The sequence below is a fragment of the Volvox carteri genome (assembly GCF_000143455.1).
Source record: "Volvox carteri f. nagariensis unplaced genomic scaffold VOLCAscaffold_58, whole genome shotgun sequence".
Lineage (NCBI taxonomy): Eukaryota > Viridiplantae > Chlorophyta > Chlorophyceae > Chlamydomonadales > Volvocaceae > Volvox > Volvox carteri.
The window spans coordinates 500,706-521,392 of NW_003307601.1; the positions used below are offsets into that span (position 1 = coordinate 500,706).

At 56.5% G+C, this 20,687-nt stretch overlaps 5 protein-coding genes across 5 annotated transcripts in view; 3 read left to right on the forward strand and 2 right to left on the reverse strand.

The window, feature by feature from the left end:
• Positions 1-2,027, forward strand: part of VOLCADRAFT_97168 (uncharacterized protein) — a gene marked incomplete at both ends in the record, with an annotated part of 3,993 nt that extends 1,966 nt beyond the window's left edge. Inside the window, 5 exons of the mRNA XM_002956134.1 lie at positions 177-287; positions 600-694; positions 1,182-1,368; positions 1,751-1,814; positions 1,984-2,027. Coding sequence (XP_002956180.1) covers positions 177-287; positions 600-694; positions 1,182-1,368; positions 1,751-1,814; positions 1,984-2,027 — 501 coding nt within the window. The remainder of the gene's footprint in view (positions 1-176; positions 288-599; positions 695-1,181; positions 1,369-1,750; positions 1,815-1,983) is intronic.
• A 919-nt stretch (positions 2,028-2,946) lies between these two features.
• Positions 2,947-7,782, reverse strand: VOLCADRAFT_97169 (uncharacterized protein; the record flags this gene model as incomplete). Its single annotated transcript, XM_002956186.1, has 10 exons — positions 2,947-3,114; positions 3,535-3,597; positions 3,876-3,974; positions 4,336-4,470; positions 4,766-4,898; positions 5,204-5,310; positions 5,768-5,878; positions 6,739-6,907; positions 7,242-7,375; positions 7,780-7,782. The coding sequence occupies 10 exons, from the start codon at positions 7,780-7,782 to the stop codon at positions 2,947-2,949; spliced, it is 1,122 nt and encodes a 373-aa protein (XP_002956232.1).
• A 1,632-nt stretch (positions 7,783-9,414) lies between these two features.
• On the forward strand, positions 9,415-10,931 carry VOLCADRAFT_97170 (uncharacterized protein; the record flags this gene model as incomplete). The annotated part of the gene is made up of 4 exons (XM_002956135.1): positions 9,415-9,480; positions 9,728-9,784; positions 10,128-10,244; positions 10,830-10,931. The coding sequence occupies 4 exons, from the start codon at positions 9,415-9,417 to the stop codon at positions 10,929-10,931; spliced, it is 342 nt and encodes a 113-aa protein (XP_002956181.1).
• A 1,315-nt stretch (positions 10,932-12,246) lies between these two features.
• On the forward strand, positions 12,247-15,645 carry VOLCADRAFT_107123 (uncharacterized protein; the record flags this gene model as incomplete). The annotated part of the gene is made up of 5 exons (XM_002956136.1): positions 12,247-12,304; positions 12,441-12,614; positions 13,219-13,768; positions 14,005-14,308; positions 14,552-15,645. 5 exons carry the CDS (start codon positions 12,247-12,249, stop codon positions 14,753-14,755), a joined length of 1,290 nt encoding a protein of 429 aa, XP_002956182.1. The 3' UTR covers positions 14,756-15,645.
• A 3,079-nt stretch (positions 15,646-18,724) lies between these two features.
• Positions 18,725-20,687, reverse strand: part of VOLCADRAFT_97172 (uncharacterized protein) — a gene marked incomplete at both ends in the record, with an annotated part of 7,875 nt that continues 5,912 nt past the window's right edge. Inside the window, 3 exons of the mRNA XM_002956187.1 lie at positions 18,725-19,051; positions 19,666-19,776; positions 20,231-20,339. Coding sequence (XP_002956233.1) covers positions 18,725-19,051; positions 19,666-19,776; positions 20,231-20,339 — 547 coding nt within the window. The remainder of the gene's footprint in view (positions 19,052-19,665; positions 19,777-20,230; positions 20,340-20,687) is intronic.

The window sequence follows — 20,687 nt, forward strand, 5'->3', positions numbered from 1 at the left end:
CACGGCCGGTATATCCATTCGTACACCAGCTGTGGCGGCCCCTCACCACATTGCCGGGAACGGTTTAGGGCGTTCGGGCCTGGGGAAAAGTGCAAGGCAGTGTCTCGCAGGCCCTGCATGGTACCACGTCTTTGTGGGGAAACCAATTCCACGATCTGGGTCGCTGTGAACTGCAGGCCCGCGAGTATGGAAGGGACCAGGTCCAGGCGCCCGTGTACACCAAGCACGGCAAGCAACACGGTTTCGTACATGTGACGCTGAACTTCACCCGAAATTCTGCCCTTAAGGTGGGCATTCAGCGAAGGGGCAGCCAGGGGCTGCGTGTGAGGTGGTTGGTGTGAATAGCCAAGGCTCGTCTGTCTGATGTTTGTCCGTCTGTCTGTCTCCTGCCACTGCCATCTTCGTCCCCTGGCATACGTTGGATGACTTCCTGGCGTGCGCAGCAAGGAGACACGGGTTTACCTTATCACGGGAAAGTTTAATTAGCACGCATATGCATACGCATATACACATGAGAGGTATGAATGGGCTTCATGCATTGGCCGCTTGCGTGCTGCGGGTTGCCGCCCGAGACATCTTGTTCAAAATTCTGGATGCAGGCACACGGAGCGTACCCAGCGGCGTATCCAACACAGCAGTATGCGCAGTACCCGTACCCCCAGCAGGTCCCAGGTAAGTGCACACACGTGGCCAAGTGAGCACATTGCGGTCTAACCCGGGTGATGGAATGCCGCAAAGAAGTCCTTTCTTTTATGCCGCCATGGGCCGAAGACGTATCATTTGGCGCCAATGGCATGCCGTGGGGTCCGCCAAGGGTTCGGGGACCGATGATGCCGATGTATTGTAGTATCAGTTCCCCCATGGGTGTAGCTGCAGGGCCTTTCTGTCTTGTTGCATTTCAAGGAATACTAAAGCCTCTGCGGGATGAGAAGCTATGGAGTTTGCTGGTGGGAGGCCGGGGATTAATGTCCCGTGACAAGCTACACACACGCACAACAGAAACAACTATATATGCGCCTGCAAGCAGTGCGGGGCCGGGGGCTGAAGCCTGGGGCTGCATTACGGCGAAAGCGAGCTCGGTGGACGCGGGGAGCTGAGCGAAGGCATTGTTCGTGTTTTGCGTTTCTGTAGGTTATGGAGTACCGCCGCCAGCGTACGGGGCACCGTACGGTGCGCCGCAGCCAGGCTACAGTGCGGCGCAGCCAGGCTACGGTGTGGCGCAGCCAGGCTACGGCGCCCCACCGCCTGCGTATGGTGCCCCGATGCCTGCATACGGAGCTCAGCCACCTGCGTACGGAGCTCAGCCACCTGCGTACGGCGCACCTCCGCCTGCGTACGGCGCACCTCCGCCTGCGTACGGAGCTCCAGGTAGGGCCTGCTTCGTGTTGCGTATGACCGTAAATTTGACCTTTGGGAGTGGAGCCATGATTTCCTTAAGGGTATCCCGCTCCGTTCCTCTGCCCTTGAATCATGTCTCCATCGGTCCGTACCCCCGTGGCGATATGGAGGAACCAAGAGATGAGGCACGCAGTCTAACCTCCGACAGTTACGCGCTGACTCAGCGTGTCATCTTTTACCCCAATATGTCCCTCGCTGTTGTGGTCCCTCGCTGTTGTGCTTAGCGTTGCTAACAAAGAGTACTGTACTTTGCTTGGTGCCGTGCCCCGTAGCGCCCGCCCCATACCCTGCACCACCCGGGGGTGCCGGGTACCCGACAACTCCTGCCCAGCCGATGTACGCGCCGCAGCAGGGGTATCCACACCAGGGGCAGTATGGCGCCCCGCCTCCCGCGCAGGGCGCCCCCGCGGCCTACGGTGAGTCGTTTAAATAGAGCATTTGGGCTCTGCCAGCATACTTGTTCTATAGACCTGCTCTCTCTCTCTCTGATGTTGCGGGTTGTAAGTGCGCTTTTCCTGTTTACACCCGAAGCATGATCGTGGCGATCCACCCTGCTCCACGCTGTTCTGGTTCGTGTCACCGTAGGCGTTCCCCCACAGGCAACGTACCCGGGCTATCCGCCGAAGTAAAAGGCCCCACAACTCAGCTCCTCCTGTTACATGCCTATGGTACGGGATGCGCAGTAGGGTAACTCCGCTTGGGCTGTTCGCCGTGGCACATTTGGTTGCTAGCAGTGCGATGGGAGGTTAGGGTATCTGCGCGTTCTGTGTGGTTTTGCCTGATTTTACCTGGTGTGACTACCCTATGGTAGCCACACGTCGGTGTGTTTACCATCCTAGCTACATGGACCAACACAACCTGACATCATGGTTATGCCGTATGTGTTTGGAGACATGATGACCTGGCCGAGGCCAAACGACTGCAAATAACTTCTTCAAGAGTTTGGAACTCGGGTGGAGCTCGGAGGAGACGGTCTGATGCGCCGTGTTACTGTACATAACTGTATCATGTGGCGAATGTAAAAATGCAGTCGCAACCATAGTGATGCTCGTGGGCATTGTATGGTTGCATCGTTTTCCGTGCTGTACGAATTATTTTGTTCTCGGTGGTCATATTCATCGCTGTTGTTGGTTTGGTGTATAAGCTTTTGTGAAGGCTAAATTGAGGTGTTAGGCCCCCAGCGTTGCCCTCAGGAATGAACATCATCAGTGCTCTACATATGACGTGCTATGAGCTCAACTTCTTTTCCAAGTGAAACGAGGCCTTAACTCTGCTTTGCTTTTGGGTAAAGTACGGAAGAAAAAATTTCCCATTGCGCCATCTGAGTCCAGGCGATGAGGTCACTCCCCCGGCGGGCGCACCATCCTGTACTCACCCACATGGGGTCAATATAGGATCCCATCAGCATAGAGCTGTCCCGGCTATGTGCCCACCCCACTCCGCCAGAGCTGACGCTCTGCCGCCAAGCCACGGTAGAGACTACACCAGGGTAATGGCCGCCGTCAACTCGTCATGTCAACTCTTTATACGCATTTGTACACTATATGATTATGTGGCCAGCGGATCGGAAAGCTGTACCGCTGATAGCACGGGAAAGGCGTCCGTCTTAGCCAGCACCACCACGCGGCTCTTGTAGGCAAGATAACCCTTGATGTACTTCCGGAAGATGAGGTTGGCTATCAGGCATTGAAGCTCCAGGGGATCCTTCTCAATGCCCTGCAAGCCAGGGGCGGAGAAATAACCGGAAATTATGGCATGATGTAAATGTAGTATTTGGCGTAACTGTGGCAAATAAAACTATGCTGGGAGGGAAACAAGCGGGAGCCCGGGCGCGAGGTCTAGAATGTAGAAACAGTTGTAACACATGGCTGAGAGGAACATCGGCATTGGAGAGCACCACTGAAAGACCGAACCTGGCGCTATCCGGGGTGTGGTTGGGGATTTGGCTTGCTTGCTTGGTACCTTTCGGGCCTTCCTCGGCCTAAAGTACGTGTTTGGATGCGGACAGAACTACTACCGGTCAATTGCACTGCAATATGAGGGAGTGTTTGACCCCACGTAAGCCCCATTACAAACTCCAGAATGACTTTGTCTCTTCGCCTTCCGCCAGTGGTTGCGACGACGAATGGCACCTACCTGCAGCTGCAGCGCGGCCTCCAGCAGAGCCAGGGGTACTTGGTGCGCCTTGGCTGGGTTCATCTGGAGCAGCAGGTGGCAACCCGGCATGAGGGTGGACGGGCAATGGGGGGGGAGCGGCCAATGCAAAACAGGTTGAAGCCGTATCCTTGGGTTGGAAGGAAGTAACCTCTTGACATAGCTGTCTCAGAGATTGCGCAGTTCAGGGCACGTGGCAACGATACAGCTGTACCGGTCGTCCTCTCCGTACCTCCCTACCTCCCCTGTTCCTGGTCTCTCCTTTCCCCTCCCCCTCTCCCCTACTGGTCAATGAACTCGGGCTTCCCTCCCCTCACACCCACCTGCGCATGCACCAGCGCCACCTTCCTGAATAGCCGCCTCACAACCACCAACTGTAACCGCTCCAGGAGGAGGAAGGTGCCGCTCTGAATGAAACGGATCTGGGGGCGCCCAGGAGTGGAGTTCGGGACAGGGCAGGGTACAGCAGGGCAGTCGAAAAAGGACGTGTGAACGGGTCCAAACACACACACACACACATACCTGATTGCGCCTGAAAAACAATTACCGTTCACGTTAGGCCCAGAACACAGAAGGTATGTTCCGTAATGGGCACGCCGTGACGTGCATTACCCTAAAATCCCTTGGCCAAGTGCTCGTGACATGGTACTTATTGTCATGGGGGGGATATCCTCTTCAGGGAGGGAAAGTGGGCACACGGCTCGTCGTCCAGCACGGCGCGTGAATATCTTGTTCTTCTTATTTATCTTTCCGTTGCTCCTTCCTCTGTACGGCAGTCCACACCTGGTTTGACTCCAGGGAGCTCAGCAGCAACCCCAGGCTGCCCTCCTTCACCGCCCTCCGAATGGGTTCGTACTCGGACAGGCCGTACTGTCGTAAAAGGGCTTCACTGGGGAGCACCCCCAGCAACATCTTGACCTGAATGGCAACGGGGTAAATCAAGGACCTTGCTAGGAAGTACGGAAAACTGCAAATTTTAGGCACTCAAGATTTCACCCCGAACGAGGCGATGATGAAAGACGCAGTAGCTAAACAGGGCTATAGGTAAAAGAACAGAAACGCTCCAAATCACAAATCGCACACGGACAAACAGACAGACAGGGACAATAGGCGCTTCTAAACCAAACCCCTTCCAACCCTCCTTCCCTTTCCACCTCTTTCTTTCCCGCGCTGCATCCTCCGATCCTCCTCTCAGCCACTCTCACACACTCACAGGTATGAGGTACCTCAGCACGCGACGAACGTTGTGCGGGGAGCTGGACGCGCAGTGCTCGAACGCATACGTCAGATGCTCGTCCGCCTTTTGAAAGTCCTCGTCGTACGCCGCTAATCGCCCCGTGTAGTACCTGTGCATGTAGGCCAGTTTGCACATGCAGCGGGTCGTCTCCGACTTCATGACGCGATACATTCTTTACCAGATAGCGTAATTGCGCTAAACAATGCAATAAACACAGCGCAGGACCCGCTCCCGTAATGTTTATATCGTTTTAGTTTACTACGAAAACCACTTATTTTAAATCTCAAAGTGGATCTAGGTGATTCGGAATTTAGGAAAGGAACGACGTATGCTTGGAAGGTCAAGTGTGCCATAGCATTCCGCGATTATGGCGATTACGGCTCCTGTACGACGACCACCTGGCCCCTCCCCCACCTCAACGTGACCTTATGCGCCTGCTTGGCGTTGTCAAAAAGTCGGTTAAGTTCAATCTGTTGGAGTGGTTGCTTACAGTTGTTGATGGCATTCAGTTTGAAGTAGACCTGCGAGCAGATTTGGGGCAATCGATGCTTGCGGGTGTTTGGGGGGAAAGACTAAACCGGGGTACTGCGGTCTGGTCAAAGTTGGGTTCGTGTTTCGTTGACACAAACACAAAGTACTTGGGAAAAGTTGCTTACAGGCCATCCTCGACATGTCCTCTTCACGTCTCAGTAACTCTCTCCCCCAATCTTTCATTGAGCCGCAGACTTGAAAGATCGTGAGTGAATGAGTGCGGGAGTGAGGGAGAGAATTCACAGGCGGGGCGGAGCGCTGGCGCGCCGACCCGCACCACATGACGACCTGTGCGCTCCGGAGTAAACCCACGAGGGGGAAAGAAACCCAACTCCCCCAGACAACCCTAGCCCCAACACATATGCACATACATACATACATACATACATACATACATACATACATACATACATACATACATACATACATACATACATACATACACACCTTCATCATAACGCAAACCACCGCCACCGACGCGTCCTTCTTCGCCTGACTTGACTTGGAGGTGGCCAACCCCCGGAAGAAGTTTTGAAGCGAGATGGCGCATTCGGATAGCTGGGGGAGTGGGGGAGGGACAGGAAGGGGGGAGGGCGAGGCAGGCGGTTGAGGGGGAGGGATAATGACGACACACCCCAAGGGCCCCAAAGTGACCCCCAATGTCGACGTCCCAAGCAGTAACGCAACCGCACTGAAGGTACTTCCGTAACCTTACGAATTCACGCACCAAATGATGTTTTTAAAAGACAGGAAAGCCAGGAGGGCAGGGAGGGAGGGAGGGAGGGCGAGAGTGACCACTGGCTCGCACCTCTCAACACAACGGGTCGGCAGGAGGGCGGAGAAAAGGGGCAAAGAGGGGGGAAGACGAACCACGAACGACTGAAGGAAAAGGGGCGAGAGGGGGGGAAGGCGAACCACAAACGGGTGAGAGGGGGGAGGGAGAAAAGGGGCGAAGGGAGGCAAAGAGGGCGGAGAGGGGAGGCAAAGTTGGTATACCCTGGGAAAGCAGAGCCCTGTCTGAGTTCTAATAAGGACTTCCTTCCTTCCATCATTGGAACGGCAGCGGCTGACAGGTGCGTACGAGGTGGGGTGGTGGGGGTGAGACGAACCACGGAAGCAGATACCAGATATAGACGGATACTCCAGAATTAGTTAGCGGGGTTGATGGTGGTGACGATGATAGGGGAGTATTGCCAAGGTCCCCAAGCTCCCCAAGGTGCCCAAGGTCGCTCAGCTGATCCCTCCGGGCACCTTCAGCCCCTCAACCCACCTGCACCTGCAGCCCCCACTCGGCCCATCCCAAACCCACAGCACCTCTTTCGACCGCATCCCGCACCCCCCTCCAAAGCATCCCCCATCCCTCCCCTCCTCACATACATACACACATACATACGCGCGCAGCCCCCTCCAGGGCACACCTGGTTGGCCGCCGCGCCCTTCCTGGCGAGCTCCTCATCCGCCAGCGATGACAACACCTTGAGGTAGGCAGCTGCCCCCAGGGCCAGGGGTATGAGCCACTCCGTCTCGGTGCCCTTGTCCGCGTTGAGCAGGGAGGCAAGGGAGGTCGCGTAGCCCTCTCGGTATTCCCTAAGGGCGACAGAAGGGTGACAGAACGGCGACAGAGAAGAGAGAGATAAAAGGAGGGTGTAGACTTTCTGACCGTATTCACAGTCGTGCCACGGCCGTTCCCCCGGCCTAAATCATCGGCTTTCCCCGAACCCTCCCTCCCGACCATCGTCCTCCGACTACATTCCGATACAAATCAGCATCATCCCATTCCCATCCCATTCCACCTCATCTCATTCCGCGCCAGAGCCCTCGTGTCTTCTCCGCAACCCGCCCTCACCTCCCTCTCTTCCAGCCCCCATCCAGAATTTGCCCGCTCTCCCTCCCTCCCCCCCTGTCCCTCCCTCCCCCTCACCTGCAAGCCACTGCTCGCTCCCCGTTGTTTTGCGCCACCTGGCACCTCATGAAGGCCGCCACCATGTCCCCCCAGGGCTCAGGAAGCTGGGAGGACAGCTGACCAGTGGGTACGGCACGACCTGAGCTGGCCAGCTGGTGGGCGATGAGGCCGGCAGGAGAGGTTGGGGAGAGGAGCTCCGATGCGCGGCGACCTGGGTTAGAGCGGGTTGGGAGCCGTGTGTGCGTTTTGGGGGGTAGAGGGGGTTTGCTGGAGTGCTTGCGGCAGGGGGCTGAGATGGCTGGGGGCAGAGCGGGAAGGGAACGGGCGCTGGAAGTGGAAATTTGGTATACGTCTGCTTAGGCGATATTTCCCATAGCTTTGACAGCCGGTCAGTGTCCCATTTCTGGGCGGGGCTGGGATATGAAACCCAGTATTTGTGCCCGTATGATGTGGTGGGGTGTGAAGGTAGGAAGAAGAGAGAGAAGGTCCTGCTGTGCTCAGGTGCTTCGCGTGCACGGCATCAGGGGGGACGTAAATGCAGCTGTCGCTTTCTCACCATCTTTCCGCTTCAGCGCGTTTCCTAAGTCATGCACAAAGCCTGAAAGCTGCGCCATGACTCCGCCACAAGCAGGAAAGACGTCTGGGGTGCCGGGGAGTTGATGGCCCAGACAATCAAAGCCCACCAAGCACGCTGCTTGTTTAATTGAAGTTATTCAGTGTAGGGATTAAGTGAATTGACTCCATCGGTGTTGGATAGCTTGGGACCTCGCTGGAAATCGCAGATGGAATGAACTCAGCAGCGGCTTGTAGCATGAATACTTTTACATGCTAACGCACTTGCAATTCAGCCGTATGCTTAGACAACTTCAAGCCATTGTTCCGGTAATCCGGTTGCACAAATTCCCCGACACGTACGGGATGGCGCGAGTTCGTTACATCCAAGCCTCAGAAGATGAAGCCAAACATGGCCGGCTTTGTCAGAGAAACTGCAACACAGCACGCGACAACCTGCTTTACACCATTGGGGTTATCCTTAAGCTGTGTCTAGATTAGTCGCTTGTCACTCGCCAACCGCTGCGTTGTATGTAACTGGGAATGCCTCCACCGACAAAAGCGTGCTGTGCCCATGATCATGACTGTGAAGCAGCTGATTGTGGTGTAGCTTATTCGCTGTACAAGCACATAGCCATCGACCAGGTGGGCTAGGCCTGCTTCCCACAACTCCACCTATTCCGCGTTGGCTTTTATATCTATACTATCTTCGTATCCATGCATTTACCCCAATTCATAACTGCAATAGGGAAAGCTGAGCGCCAAGCTTGTCCGCACGGCAGGTGTTGCTTCGCTTGCTTGTCAGTCATCGGCTGTCCCCTTTCCAAGCATTTACCTTCCAGCCTCCGCCTCGCTCGTGTCATCTTCTTCATTTTGTTGTAAACCACGGTCCCATCGCTGTGGACAGCGCTTCCCTGCTTTCCGTGCTCAAGCAATAACCCCCTCCCAGCCGTCTCCATCGCCAAAGAAAGTGCCCCCAACTCCCATTCCCCCCCGTCCCCTCGCATCCATCTCCGCTATTCGATAACAGGTACGATGTCTGAACGAGCAAACCCCCAGATCATGTCGAAATGTTCTTCGCCCCTGGCACACACGCCTGGAAACCCCCGAGCAACCCCTGCGGAGCGACCCCGATGACGAGGAGCAGGAGCTGCTGCTGCACATCCCGTAAGGGAGAGGGGACGGGCGGAACAGTGACTGGAAGGAATTTGCAAGGGGTAACTGGAATTCCCCACCACCCATCACACAAGGGTGTGATAGCGATGGTGATGATGGTGATCCATGGGCGAGCCGACGGCCGGTTGGGGGCTAGAGGCGATTGGTGCGATTGGTGCGATTGACCCAATTCCCTTCCACCTCCAGCCTGACTTCCCTTCCGTTCGTTTCTATCCTGCATTCCCGTGTCCTCACGCGGCCCCACACCACCCCCACCCCCACCACACACAGACAGACAGACACACACGCGCGCGCGCAGGAGATAGGAGATGTGTTGCCAGTTGTACACATACACATACAGCATCTCTCCCCCTATTAAAACACACACACACACAAAAATCCGTTCAACAGATTCGACGGTGCGGTGAAGCTCAAGGCTATTTGTGTTATTGGAGGGGGTCCTCCGGGCAGCGCCCCCTCTCGGATGAGGGCATTCGTGAACCGGGATGACCTGGACTTCGGAGCTGTGAGCCGCATGACACCCGTGCAGGTATGTATGTATGTATGTATGTATGTATGTATGTATGTATGTATGTATGTATGTATGTATGTATGTATGTATGTATGTATGTATGTATGTATGTATGTATGTATGTATGTATGTATGTATGTATGTCCCTGATGACCTCGTGAAACCGTTCTTGTCGAGTATTGGATGTCTGCCGGCGGCCCTCTGTGTGCGTGTATGTACGTGTGTGTTGTACGACGACGTTTGACACCGGTATGTGCTACTGCAGGAGTGGGAGCTTGTGGCGGATGGAGACCCTCGTGGGGTGATAGAGTATCCCGTACAGGTAAGTGTACGATTTGTACGGCACGAAAGAGTGCGGAGCTACGGTAATGCGAATATCCGTTAAGGTGTGTATTTCAGTGACACGAGATGCCTTATTCATTCCCTGCCACCCTTGTTTCCATTCTTGGTGTATCTCTTCCTCCTTGTTCGGGTACGGCGGCTTCCGCCCCTCCCCGCAACCCCCTTTGGACGCTTCTTCCCCCTTACGGCGCTCCATCCCCTTCCCCTCACACACCCCTACTACCCGGTATGCGATGCGTGCGTGTGCGTGTTTTATTAATGATCTGAACCGCGATACATACACGTATGCGTGTATGCGTATGTGTGTGTGTGTGTTTTCTCAGGTCTCCCGCTTCACGGGTGTCCACTCCCTGGACCTGCACCTGAGTGGGGCCTCCGGTGGCTCGGAGACGGAGGCCGTGGAGGTGACCTTCCTGGGGCTGAAGGGGGAGTTTGCGGAGGTAGGCGGAAGGAGGGAAAGGGAGGGAGGGGCGGCTGGCGACCGGGGTGGGGGGGGGAGCCAAACAACGGCTGACAAGATGAAGGGGGGCCCGATACCTACACCAATGCGTGTGGGTTTTGGTTTCAGAGCCAAGAGAAAGGCAATGCACGTATCACCCGAATGAGACCAGGGCTGGGGTAGGTGTTTGGTGGGGGGCCGGGCGTGCGTGCGGGTAGAGTTAGGTAGCACGGGGTGTTGGGGGATTCCCGAGGTTGACGTGGGGGGTGGGAAGCTTAACTGGGCTGAATCAGTTAGCTTGAGGGGAGATTAGCTCCAGGGGAGCTTGAACAAAGTCGGTCGGGATCCATCAGCCCCGTGTAGGGGAGGCCGGGGGAAAGACGAACCACGAACGAGTGCTGTCGAGGAACGAGGGGGCGGGGGCGGGGTAGGAGTGCGGCCCCGGACAGAAGAGGGTAGCGGGATGTGGGTTGCACCATCGAAACAGCCACCGATGCTTCCCTACAGATCCTACTCTGACCTCTCCCCCCCCCCCGCCACACACACACACACACACACACACACTGCCCTGTCGTTATTACTGCAGCGGCGGCGGCAGGCCGTTGAGACAGTGTACGAATCTCGTCCAGTTCCCGGAGATCAGCCGCGGATCCCGGGCATTGGGGAGGGTGCCCATTGGCACTCATGAGCCGAGAAATTGAAGGCGATTTACGATCTTTAACAGCCAAACGTTCCACGTACAACGGTCAACGAGATGACGGGTTAAGTTACAACGGTTTTGCCAAGGAAAACCTCATATGCGGTTGTCGGTTCCCGTGTGCCTCCGCGAGCGGGGGAGGGGGCATAGTAGCTGTCTGCACACCACGGGAGGCTCGGGTGTCTGTCGGCGAGGGGGAGGACGGCGTAAATTTGTGTCTAGTAAGGGGGGTTATAGCTTCACCCGTGGCCACTAGCCTGGCAGTCCCAATGACCTTCCCCAATGCTATGTTTCGGGGGCCAGCCTCATCGTTCTCTTGCCCATGAACGCCGACTTCTGCGAAGTCGGTGAGTGGCGTTTGGGGGTTCATTCAGCACCCATCACCACCAATATCCGATGGATCAACGGTAGCGTCAACTCATCGTCACTTCTCCCCAGCTGGCTTACACGGGCTTACCACCGTGCAAAGGCATGACTGTGTAGCCATTTTCCAGGGACATTATGCCGCGCCTTAGCATGTATGATGCGTCTGAAGACATATATAAATTTAGCTGGAATGTATATGTGAATGAATAAATGAATGAATGAATAAATGAATGAATAAGCTGAATGGGGATAAGCCTGTAGATGACTTGGCCCGGGTCGTGTTGCGTTGGGGCTTTAGCTGAGGGGTTTGAGCAACTGCGTGGCGGGTCTGAGGTGGTACTGGTGGTGGTGGCGGCGGCGGCAGCTAGGAGCTTGGCTTGGCTGTGCGGACGTGTGAGCCGTGGAGTGGGAAGAGTTGGACAGCTGGGTTGGGTTGGCCAGGGTTGGCTTGGGCGAGATATGGCAGATCTCAAGATACCTGGAACGGGCGGAGCGGGAAGATCTGAGAGGCACTGGTGCGGGGACCAGGGCAACCAGGGGGAAGTTTCGGGGCTCCTCCCTGCGGATGCGAATCTCAAAATCAAAATCCCTGGTTAAAAGTCAAGCGAGGCTAGGACTGAGGGCTTGAGTTGCTAGGCGGCTTGAAATGAGGGTGACAGTAGAATATATTGGCAGAGGCGTGCATTTCTAAAGGAGGATATGGGAGGGAAGAAGGATGCAATCGAGAACTGATCTAAAATCGAGTGATAGGCGAAGAGTTCATTATCCAGCTTGATCCTGTACAAGTGGTCGAGGTGCAATTGAAAATTCTCTATACAGGTCCTTATGTAGCGTACGTCGGCACTACCATGGGAATTGGTGTTTTGGCTCCGAAGCCACAGAAACTCCAACGAAACGCACCGTCTGTCTTGGCTAATTCATTCCGAAAATTGTTTGATGTATGGAAACTACAATCCAGTATGACTTTGCGGCTGCTAAGCATTACGGCGAAACCAAAGGTGGAGGAAGGCTAAGTGCTTTACATAGCTAGACTACCTCTTCTCTTCATCCGAAAGCAACCTAGCAAGGAAATGAGTCGTTTAGCTACTTTACGTGAACCCGTGCGCACAATTGCTCTGCCGCCGAACGTTCCAGCAGCAGCGATTTTGGGTCAACGAGGAAAGCTAGTTAATAGAGTCCGCCAACTGACAGGAGCAACCATCAGCTACAGGCCCGAAGACCACCGGGTCGATATTAATGGGTCGCCGAGGGTTGTCGGGGCGGCGGCCCAGCTGCTGGAGAGGACGCTAGAGCACTATCAGTACTCAGGTACGGCGATGCCTTGATGCTTTAGAGCTTTCCCCCTGACAAAAGGCGGGTGGGCATCCGGCTGCGTGGCGAACAGCTCCAAGCGAAACCCCTCACGCCTGTCGTGTCACGTGTGCTCGTGTCGTGTTCCCCCTTCTCCTCCGGTCACATAGGGCAGACAGTCACCGCATTCCGTGCATCCCTGGATTACTCCCCTTTCCTTTCCCGAGTTGCATACGCACATACACACATACGCACATACCCGCACGCAGCTCAGGTCAATATGAAGCCACATTCGTACACGTGCCGCCGCTCCAGCTTCACCGGCTGCACAAAGACAATCAAGCCACATCCCCAACCCACCTGCGCCGCCGCCGTCGCCGCCCCCGCAAAATGCCTCTCCGCCTCCACCTCCACCTCCTCCTCCTCTTCCACCTCCTCTTCCTCCTCCACCCACCCCCTCTCAGGATGTCGGCTATGTCACTGAAGCCCCCTTTCCCTCTACACAGCGGCAGTTTACCTTTGGTTGCCCCTTGCATATGTTTCCCCTTTCCTCTCCTTCCATCCTGAACTGCCCCCCCCCCACACTCGCCCAACACTCCTCCTCATTCCTCATTCCCTCCAGGTCTTCAGTTCACGCGCAAGCAAATCAACAACGTACTAAGCCCCGAACTCAGCGAAGCACCCGCTTTGCAACTTAGGCCGTACAGCCGCCCCATCACCACCGTGTTCGGCCAGATGGACGGCTTCGTGATCTGTCCCGTCCAAGATGACAGCGCCACCGCCGCGGCCGCCGCCGCCGACGGCGTCGGCGGCAGCGCCAAAAGCAAAACCTCCCGGACTTCCTTTGGTGCCATTGGCGGCGACGGCGACGGCGACGCCGCCGCCGCGGCAGCTGCAGCGCCGCCGTCGACGCGGTTGCTACAACTCGCCAGCGGCACGGACGCGTGCTTGCAGCAGCTGCTGGATCTGGCCGCGGAGATCTCCGTACAGCATCCCGCAGACTGTGATTGTACGGAGATTCGGTTGTACCTGGGCAAGCTGGTGCTGACGGATGTGGTTTCCAGTGCCCGGGTTCTGACACCGGAGGCCCTCAGCGGCTGGAGCTTCCAACGGAACGCTAGGACAGTGTTTGAGACGTCATTGCCGCAGGAAACTATTCGCTCGTTGGACAGGTGGGGGCCCGGGGTTGGGGGTTTTGCATGCATGTATGCATGCATTCATGCATGTGGGCCGAAAAAGGGGAGAAAATCTGGGCAGACCTGCTGATCCGATAATCCTAGAGCGGGCGGGGGGCACTTATATAAAGGGGGGCACCTAGGCCGTCGTCGTTCATCGTCCTCTTCCCCCCACACACAGCTCCCTTGCCCGTCCCCGTCCCCGTCCCCGTCCCCGTCCCACTCGCTCACAGGTACCTGGCATCTCGAGGCCTCACCCCGACCCATCAATCCAAATCCGCATCCCTCCATCTGGAATCTTCCATAAACTGGATCCAGTACCACCCCACATTCGCAATCGGACCCGGAGGACAGCTGAGGCTGTCCAAGTTGGAGACCTTGGGCTGCAAACCGATGACAGTGGCGCTCGTTGGGCCGCCAGATCGTACGGATGTACGGCTTCGGTACGTCGCGTCCGTACAGCACGGCGAGGACGACCCCGTTGCAGCGGAGCTGCGGCGACGGCAGGCGGAGTTTTCGTTGGTGAATAACGTCCAGGTGGTTGTCCCCAACGACCTGCACGCCATGGACCTCACCCTCACATCCGCGCGAGTGAAGCTCAAGCGTGTGTATACCTCCCCGTCACCCCTGCCGCCGCCTCCCTCCGCCTCCACCTCGCCCTCCTCCTCCACCACCTTTCGCCGACCCCGCAGCTCCCCAGCTGCTAAGCGTACCTCCTCCTCCTCCGCTGCCTCCTCCTCCGCCTCCTCGACCTTTGAGCTCGCGCCCGTGAGTCTGAAGGTGTCGGTGGCGGCAGTGGTGGACAACCTCGGGGGTAAGCGACTTGAGGTCACCGTGTCGTGCCCCGAACTCAATGCGACGTTGATGGAGATGCACCGAAACCGCCGAGAGGCTCCGGGCGCGCGGGAGCTGCTGGCGGCGCAGCTCAAGTCGCTGCTGGGGCACATCGAGGACCTTCGGAGGAATGTGGAGTTCGAGCCCTGATGGCATTGGTGGGGATGGCGATGACGACGTTGGTGGCGACGAGGATGGGGATGATTATAGCGATGTATGATGGCAGGGGGAGGTGATGGTGATGGCGAGGAAGGGAGAGAGAGTGTGTGTATGTATGTGTATGTGTGTATAGCCAGGCTAGTGAAAGGGGTGATAATGGTTGTGGTGGTTGAGATGGCGGTTGTAATGGCGGTTGTGGTGGTTATTATCAGGGAGGAAAGCTTCCGGGTCTTAGTAGGGCAGCATCAGCAGCAGCAGCAGAAGGACCGGCACCGGCAGCAGGTGGCATCTGGGCATGTGGGATAGCTGCAAGGGGCTTGCTGGCGGTGTTCGGTGGTGTGGTGGACTTTCTTACCTACCTAGTGAGTGATTAGCGGCGCCGCAGTGTGTGAGCGTGTTTGTGCGCGTTAGCGCTGGATAATCGATAGAGAGGGGGCCTTATGCCTTGAATAGCTCTCAAACTTGGCGAGCTGGACGATGATGATGAGGAGGAGGAGGAGGGGGAGGAGGGTGATGGTGATGAGCAGAGGGAGCGCCTCCACCCTACTCCACTCTTGAAGTGGACGGCGTACGATCGTATCCCGCTGCCAATTATTTCAGCAGCAGCAGCAGCAGTAGCACAAGGAATTTGGTCTTGGGGCGTGGCAGCAGCAGTGCCATCAGCACCACCGGTAACACGGCAGCGGTATACTTGGCTGGCACCGTCTGTATGTATGTTGTTACAGGGTGATATAGCTTCACCAGCGGCCCCCTTTCCTGAGGCAGTTCCCTGCTCTCCCCTGCTAGAGGGGCACCCTATTCCAGTTCGTTTTTACACTCTTATTATTTACTCGCATCCGACTTCAGGATGTATTCGTTACGTTCAGCAACTCACCGCCAGCATCCAACAAAATCTAGCGGATCAGCGGCGCCACAACTTAGTTCCTGGTCAGATCGCAAATTGCTATAAACACGTCTTACACCATCCACAAGATGGGGGCCACCTCCCAACATATACACCGAGGGTTCGGCAGGCGGATTTCAACCCGGAACCTCCGGGAGCAGAAGTCAGGCCACTTGCCAACGTCTATGTCTACATGTAGGCTGGTTTACGAGTTTTGAGCTATCACGGCCAGTGGTGAACTGGTATTGTGCTGGCCATTGTAATATCTCCCCCGTGAGGCAGGCAGTCTTAAGATTCAGAAAAACAAACGGTGCGTTGACGGGGCAGCCTAAAGTATCGTTATGAGGTGGGGAACCCCGGGGTCGAATTACCTACTTCCCTTTCCATTGGAAAGAGTCCTCCCGCTCTCCCTCTCACATACAGCCCATCTGATTCGGAGAGCTCGGCAGCGGCAAAGAAACGACCCTCCTTGTCCTCCCGCGCAGCTGGTAAAGTGCCGTACTGCTGTGCTGGCAGGTTGGGCATGGTTGTTTTTTGTTAGTTTTGTAGCTCCCTCGTCATTTTCACCGTTGTGGTGTTCGGGTTTGATTGGGGCGACTGCGATAAGAGGGAACAAAGATGATGATGGTGGCGATAATGGTGGTGGTGATGGTGGCCTTGCTTCGGTCTTGCCCGGCGCTTGATGTGTGTGTTTGTGTGTGTCTGTACGTATGTATGCATCTTGTGCGCCGCGCCATGGCCATTGTGGCGGTGATGGCTGCGGCTGCAAGGACAATGTTTTCGCTGCTGGGTGTATGCGTGTCTCTCTCTCTCTCTGTCTCTCTTCCTTCCTCTCTCTCTCTCTCTCTCTCTCTCTCTCTTTTCTTCCGCCAGACGGTAGTGGAGAGCAGGAGGTTTCAGTGTATTCGTGATTATCCATACCCTCTCCCCCCAACCCCAGGTCAACCACTCACACACCCACAGGTGAGAGCGAGTTCCCCACCTCCTCGGCCTTCAAGAGCCACCCTGCTATCAGAGCGTCGTGTCTCATTACAAACCACTCTCGTCGCATTTTTGCCGTTATGGTCTTCTGCCCGTTCCGCACGACCGCATGACCACCCGAGCCCTGAGCGAATGGCAACCAACCAACCAACCAACTAACCAACCAACTAACTAGGCATACACTCGACCGGTCGCCTGTCGGTAACAGGTCGGTAGGGTGGGGCCCCGGTAGGGTAGGGTTGCCGGTAGGAGGAGTTGCCGGCCTTCACCCTGCCGAAGGGTTAGCCCACCGATGGGCTACCCAACCTATCGGTTACATTACAAGAAGGGACAAAATGTGGAAATCCGCGAACAGCATACATGGCGTGTGGGTCTGCGTGTGCGTGTGCATGTGCGTGTGTAAGGGTCTGCGGCACGGGAAAGAAATCGCAAGTAGGAATGTGTATGTAAGGCAGAGGGAAGGAGGGGAATGTAAAGCTCACGTGCCTAGGACATAGGAACGGGGGTGCACGCCCTCGGTGGAGCAGGAGGGGGCCTAGTGGCCCCTCACGCCCCTCTCTATCCCCCCCCCAAGGAGGAGAAGTTTGCTTCGGTGGTCGGTCCCGTTAGGTGCCCCTGGCCAGCGTCATCGATACGTAACAGATACATACATACATACATACATACATACGTCATGCACAAGGAGATTTCAAGCTAAGGCAGATCGCAAAAGCATCCCAGGTGTCGCCACACCAATAAGGAAAACCCCCGCTTCTTAACCACAACAGCAATCCGTCAGGTGCTCGAAGGCAGCGCTGCAGCGGTCTTCGGAACAGACAGAAAGCTCGACAACCGCAGCATTAGGTACCTAAGGATTAAACATTGTGTACGGAACTGTGTTTTCATTTGTGATGGACACCTGTGCCGCGCCTTACTCGCAGCGCGAGACGCCCACATCGTCCTCCTCCTCCTCCTCCTCCTCCTCTGCTGCTCGTCCTAGGCCGCTTCATCAGCGAACCTCGTTCAAATCTGCGCCAGGCTGGCCCCAGGTTGCGGCTCTAGTCCTCCATCGCCCTACACTCGCATTCACTCCATCCCGCTCACTTACCCATCCACTCACACACACACACACACACACACACACACAAACGCAAGAATTCTTCTTTCTATTCTCTCCCATGAGCGCACTCCGCACAATCCCAACTGCTTTCTTCCCTTTACCCCTCTCCCTCCCCCTCTTTCTCTCTCTCACTCTCTCTCTCTCCCACTTCCCTAGTACACTGCCTCCCTCTTTCTTCCGTTGGGGGTCAACTGCGCTTACGCGCCAAAAGCCCACTCCTTGAAGCCCTTCCACCTCTCGGTGTGCATGTAAGTTGAGTATGTCGGCGGAGGGCGGGATGAATGTACGGATGAGCTCTTCAGGCCTGACCGTCACCACGTCATAACCCACCACCACCACCAAGAATCACAGGCAGCGCTTGCGCTATCACAGACATGCAAAGCCACACCGCCAGCGCCAACACACACACCCCTTACCCTTACCCACCAAGATCACGACACTTTATTCACATCACCACCACCATCACACCGCGCAATGCCAAGGGACGAACCCGCAAATGAATGCCTTTATTTTTCATACGTTCATTCCGTTCATCAATCGTTTAAACCCTTGGTTCGTACATTTAGCTTGCTGTTTTAGCAATACATCCACAACCGCCTGCTGGCGACGTCCCCGGTGGTGTTAGACCGCCACTGCACCGTGGTAACCGCAACCGTCACAACCGTCACAACCATCGCCACCTAGTGTGTTCGAGCTTCTAGGGATATTCAGTTCGTTGATTCGTTGGTTCGCTAAAGCGGTATTCAGTTACCGGGCTCTGCCCGGTCGTTGAGTGCCCGCTGCTCCTTAACCCGCGTCCGTGGCTGCTGCTACTGCTGCTACCGGTGCTACTGCTGCTACGGCTACATGGACATATACCTGTCCTCGGGCTCCTCAACCCCGTCCCCTTTCCCCCAGCCTCGCCCTCTTGGAGCCCCCGCTTGGTTTGCGGTGAACAAGCTACTCGCTCCCAGTTGGTGACACCCCACCACCACCACCACCAACACCACCACGACTACTACTTCCCCCCACCACCACCACCAGCATCTCCATCTCCACCCCCAACCGCAACAACGCTCTCCGCGGGGGCGTCCCAGGCCGCCGCCAGCTCCTCCTCGTCCACCGTGACCGCATGCACCTTGTCAAAGTCCCTCAGACCCTCATCCCGCTTCTCCTGGCCCCCCATCTGCCCTTGTTGTTGCTGCTGCTGCTGCTCGGTGGATTGCTCAGGTAGGTGGTTGCTGCCAGCCCCCCCGGATATTCGCCCCACCGCGGCTGTCAGAGAGGTTGACGTTCTCCGGCGCCCTCTGGTCAGGTGCGTGCTGTGCCGCAGATGGAGGTGGTGCTGGTGATCGTGGTGGGGGTGGTGGAGGGCTCCGCCCGCGCCCTCGCCCTCGGCTTCTTTGTCGTCGTCCCCCCCCGCCGCGTCTGCCTCCTCCGCCGCCGTCCGCTGTAAGAGGGCTCGCTGCATCCGATCGAGCCGGCCGGGCTCTCTAGCCGACCCCTGCTGCGGCTGGTGATCATTTGTTTCGGATGGCTTCTCGGCGCCGCTACTGCTGCTACTGCTAGTGCTACTGCTACTGCTAGTGTTGTTGTTGTTGTTGATGTTATTAGGATCAGAAGGCGATGAGGAGGAGGGGGAGGACGAGGGGGAGGGGGAGCTGGCGAGCGCAGAGAGTTGATCGATCTGGGGGACGGAGGTGGAGGAGGCGGCAGAAGCCGTTGATAGTTGGGTGACAGTTTATTGTTGACCCGTTAAAGGGCCCCTGTACAGCAAGAGCAGGTGGTGCTGATGGGACCGATTCACATACACACACACACACACACTTAATCACACACGTCTCCCCCTCCTCAGAAGGGAAGCCGGTAGCCCCCATTGAGGTACGGTAACCAACCACCCAACGACCTAACCAACCCCCCTGCCTCAAGCCCTTATTGGTGGCCCCCACCTGCACCCACCTGCTGTACGAACTCCGTACGATTAACAAGGGGAACTGCGCCTGCATCCCCCTGGACCGTTAGGTTCACAGCCGCCAACTCCCCGGGCAGACCCCACTTCTTCTTGAACACCTGCGGTGGCGGTTGGTTGGCGGTTAGGAGGTTGGTTGGGGGTTAGTCCGTTGGAAACAGCTTGGTTGGTCGGGCCGTTTCATCGTCACTGGATGGGATGATGGGAATGGCGGGCGCAGGTAGGACACATGTACGACGGCAATAAATCAAAACCGCCCCGCGACATCTCCCGCAAGGTCGACATGACAGACGTACAGACGTACAGACAGAACGAACTCCTCCCACCTACACACCTTCCCCCCTCGCAGCCGCCACCGCATCCGACCCCACAACTTGATGGCCACCGCACCCGCAGAAAACACATGCATACATACATACATACAAACACACACAAACACACAAACACATTCCCAGCACTGCCTTCTCGTGCCGCAAATTGCAAAGAAAACACAGCGCGCCGCCCGTGCATTTCCCCTTCCCCAACCCCCACACGGCTCCCCCCCCCCTTCCCCACCTGAGCCACCTCTTGCTTTCCAAGCCAGACACACGCGTCTTGTAACCTCAGCGCCTCCAGATCGTCGTACACCCACTCCAACCACTCATTAACGTACGAGCACAGGCCACTTAAGTGGAGAGGAAAGGGGCAAAGGGAGGGAGGGGAGTGTGATGAAGGAGGGGATGTGGCGATGGGTGCAGGGGGAAGTAAAAAAGGGCACCTGAAGGGGGGGATGAAAGCGGGGAGATTTTTGGAGAGGGTAAAATGTGTTCGTGGATTAGATGCAACTCCCAGAGCCGCGGGGGTAATCATACGATGGGGGGGTAATATCAGAAATGAGCTGCCAGCGTCCCAGCTCTAAGACTGCCGGAGTCCTAAGAGCCCCGGGGGAAAAGGGGGGAAAAGGGGGGAAAAGGGGGGAAAAGGGGGGGGTGACCGTTTGACCCACAGCTCAAATCCGTCCTCTGTGACGGTG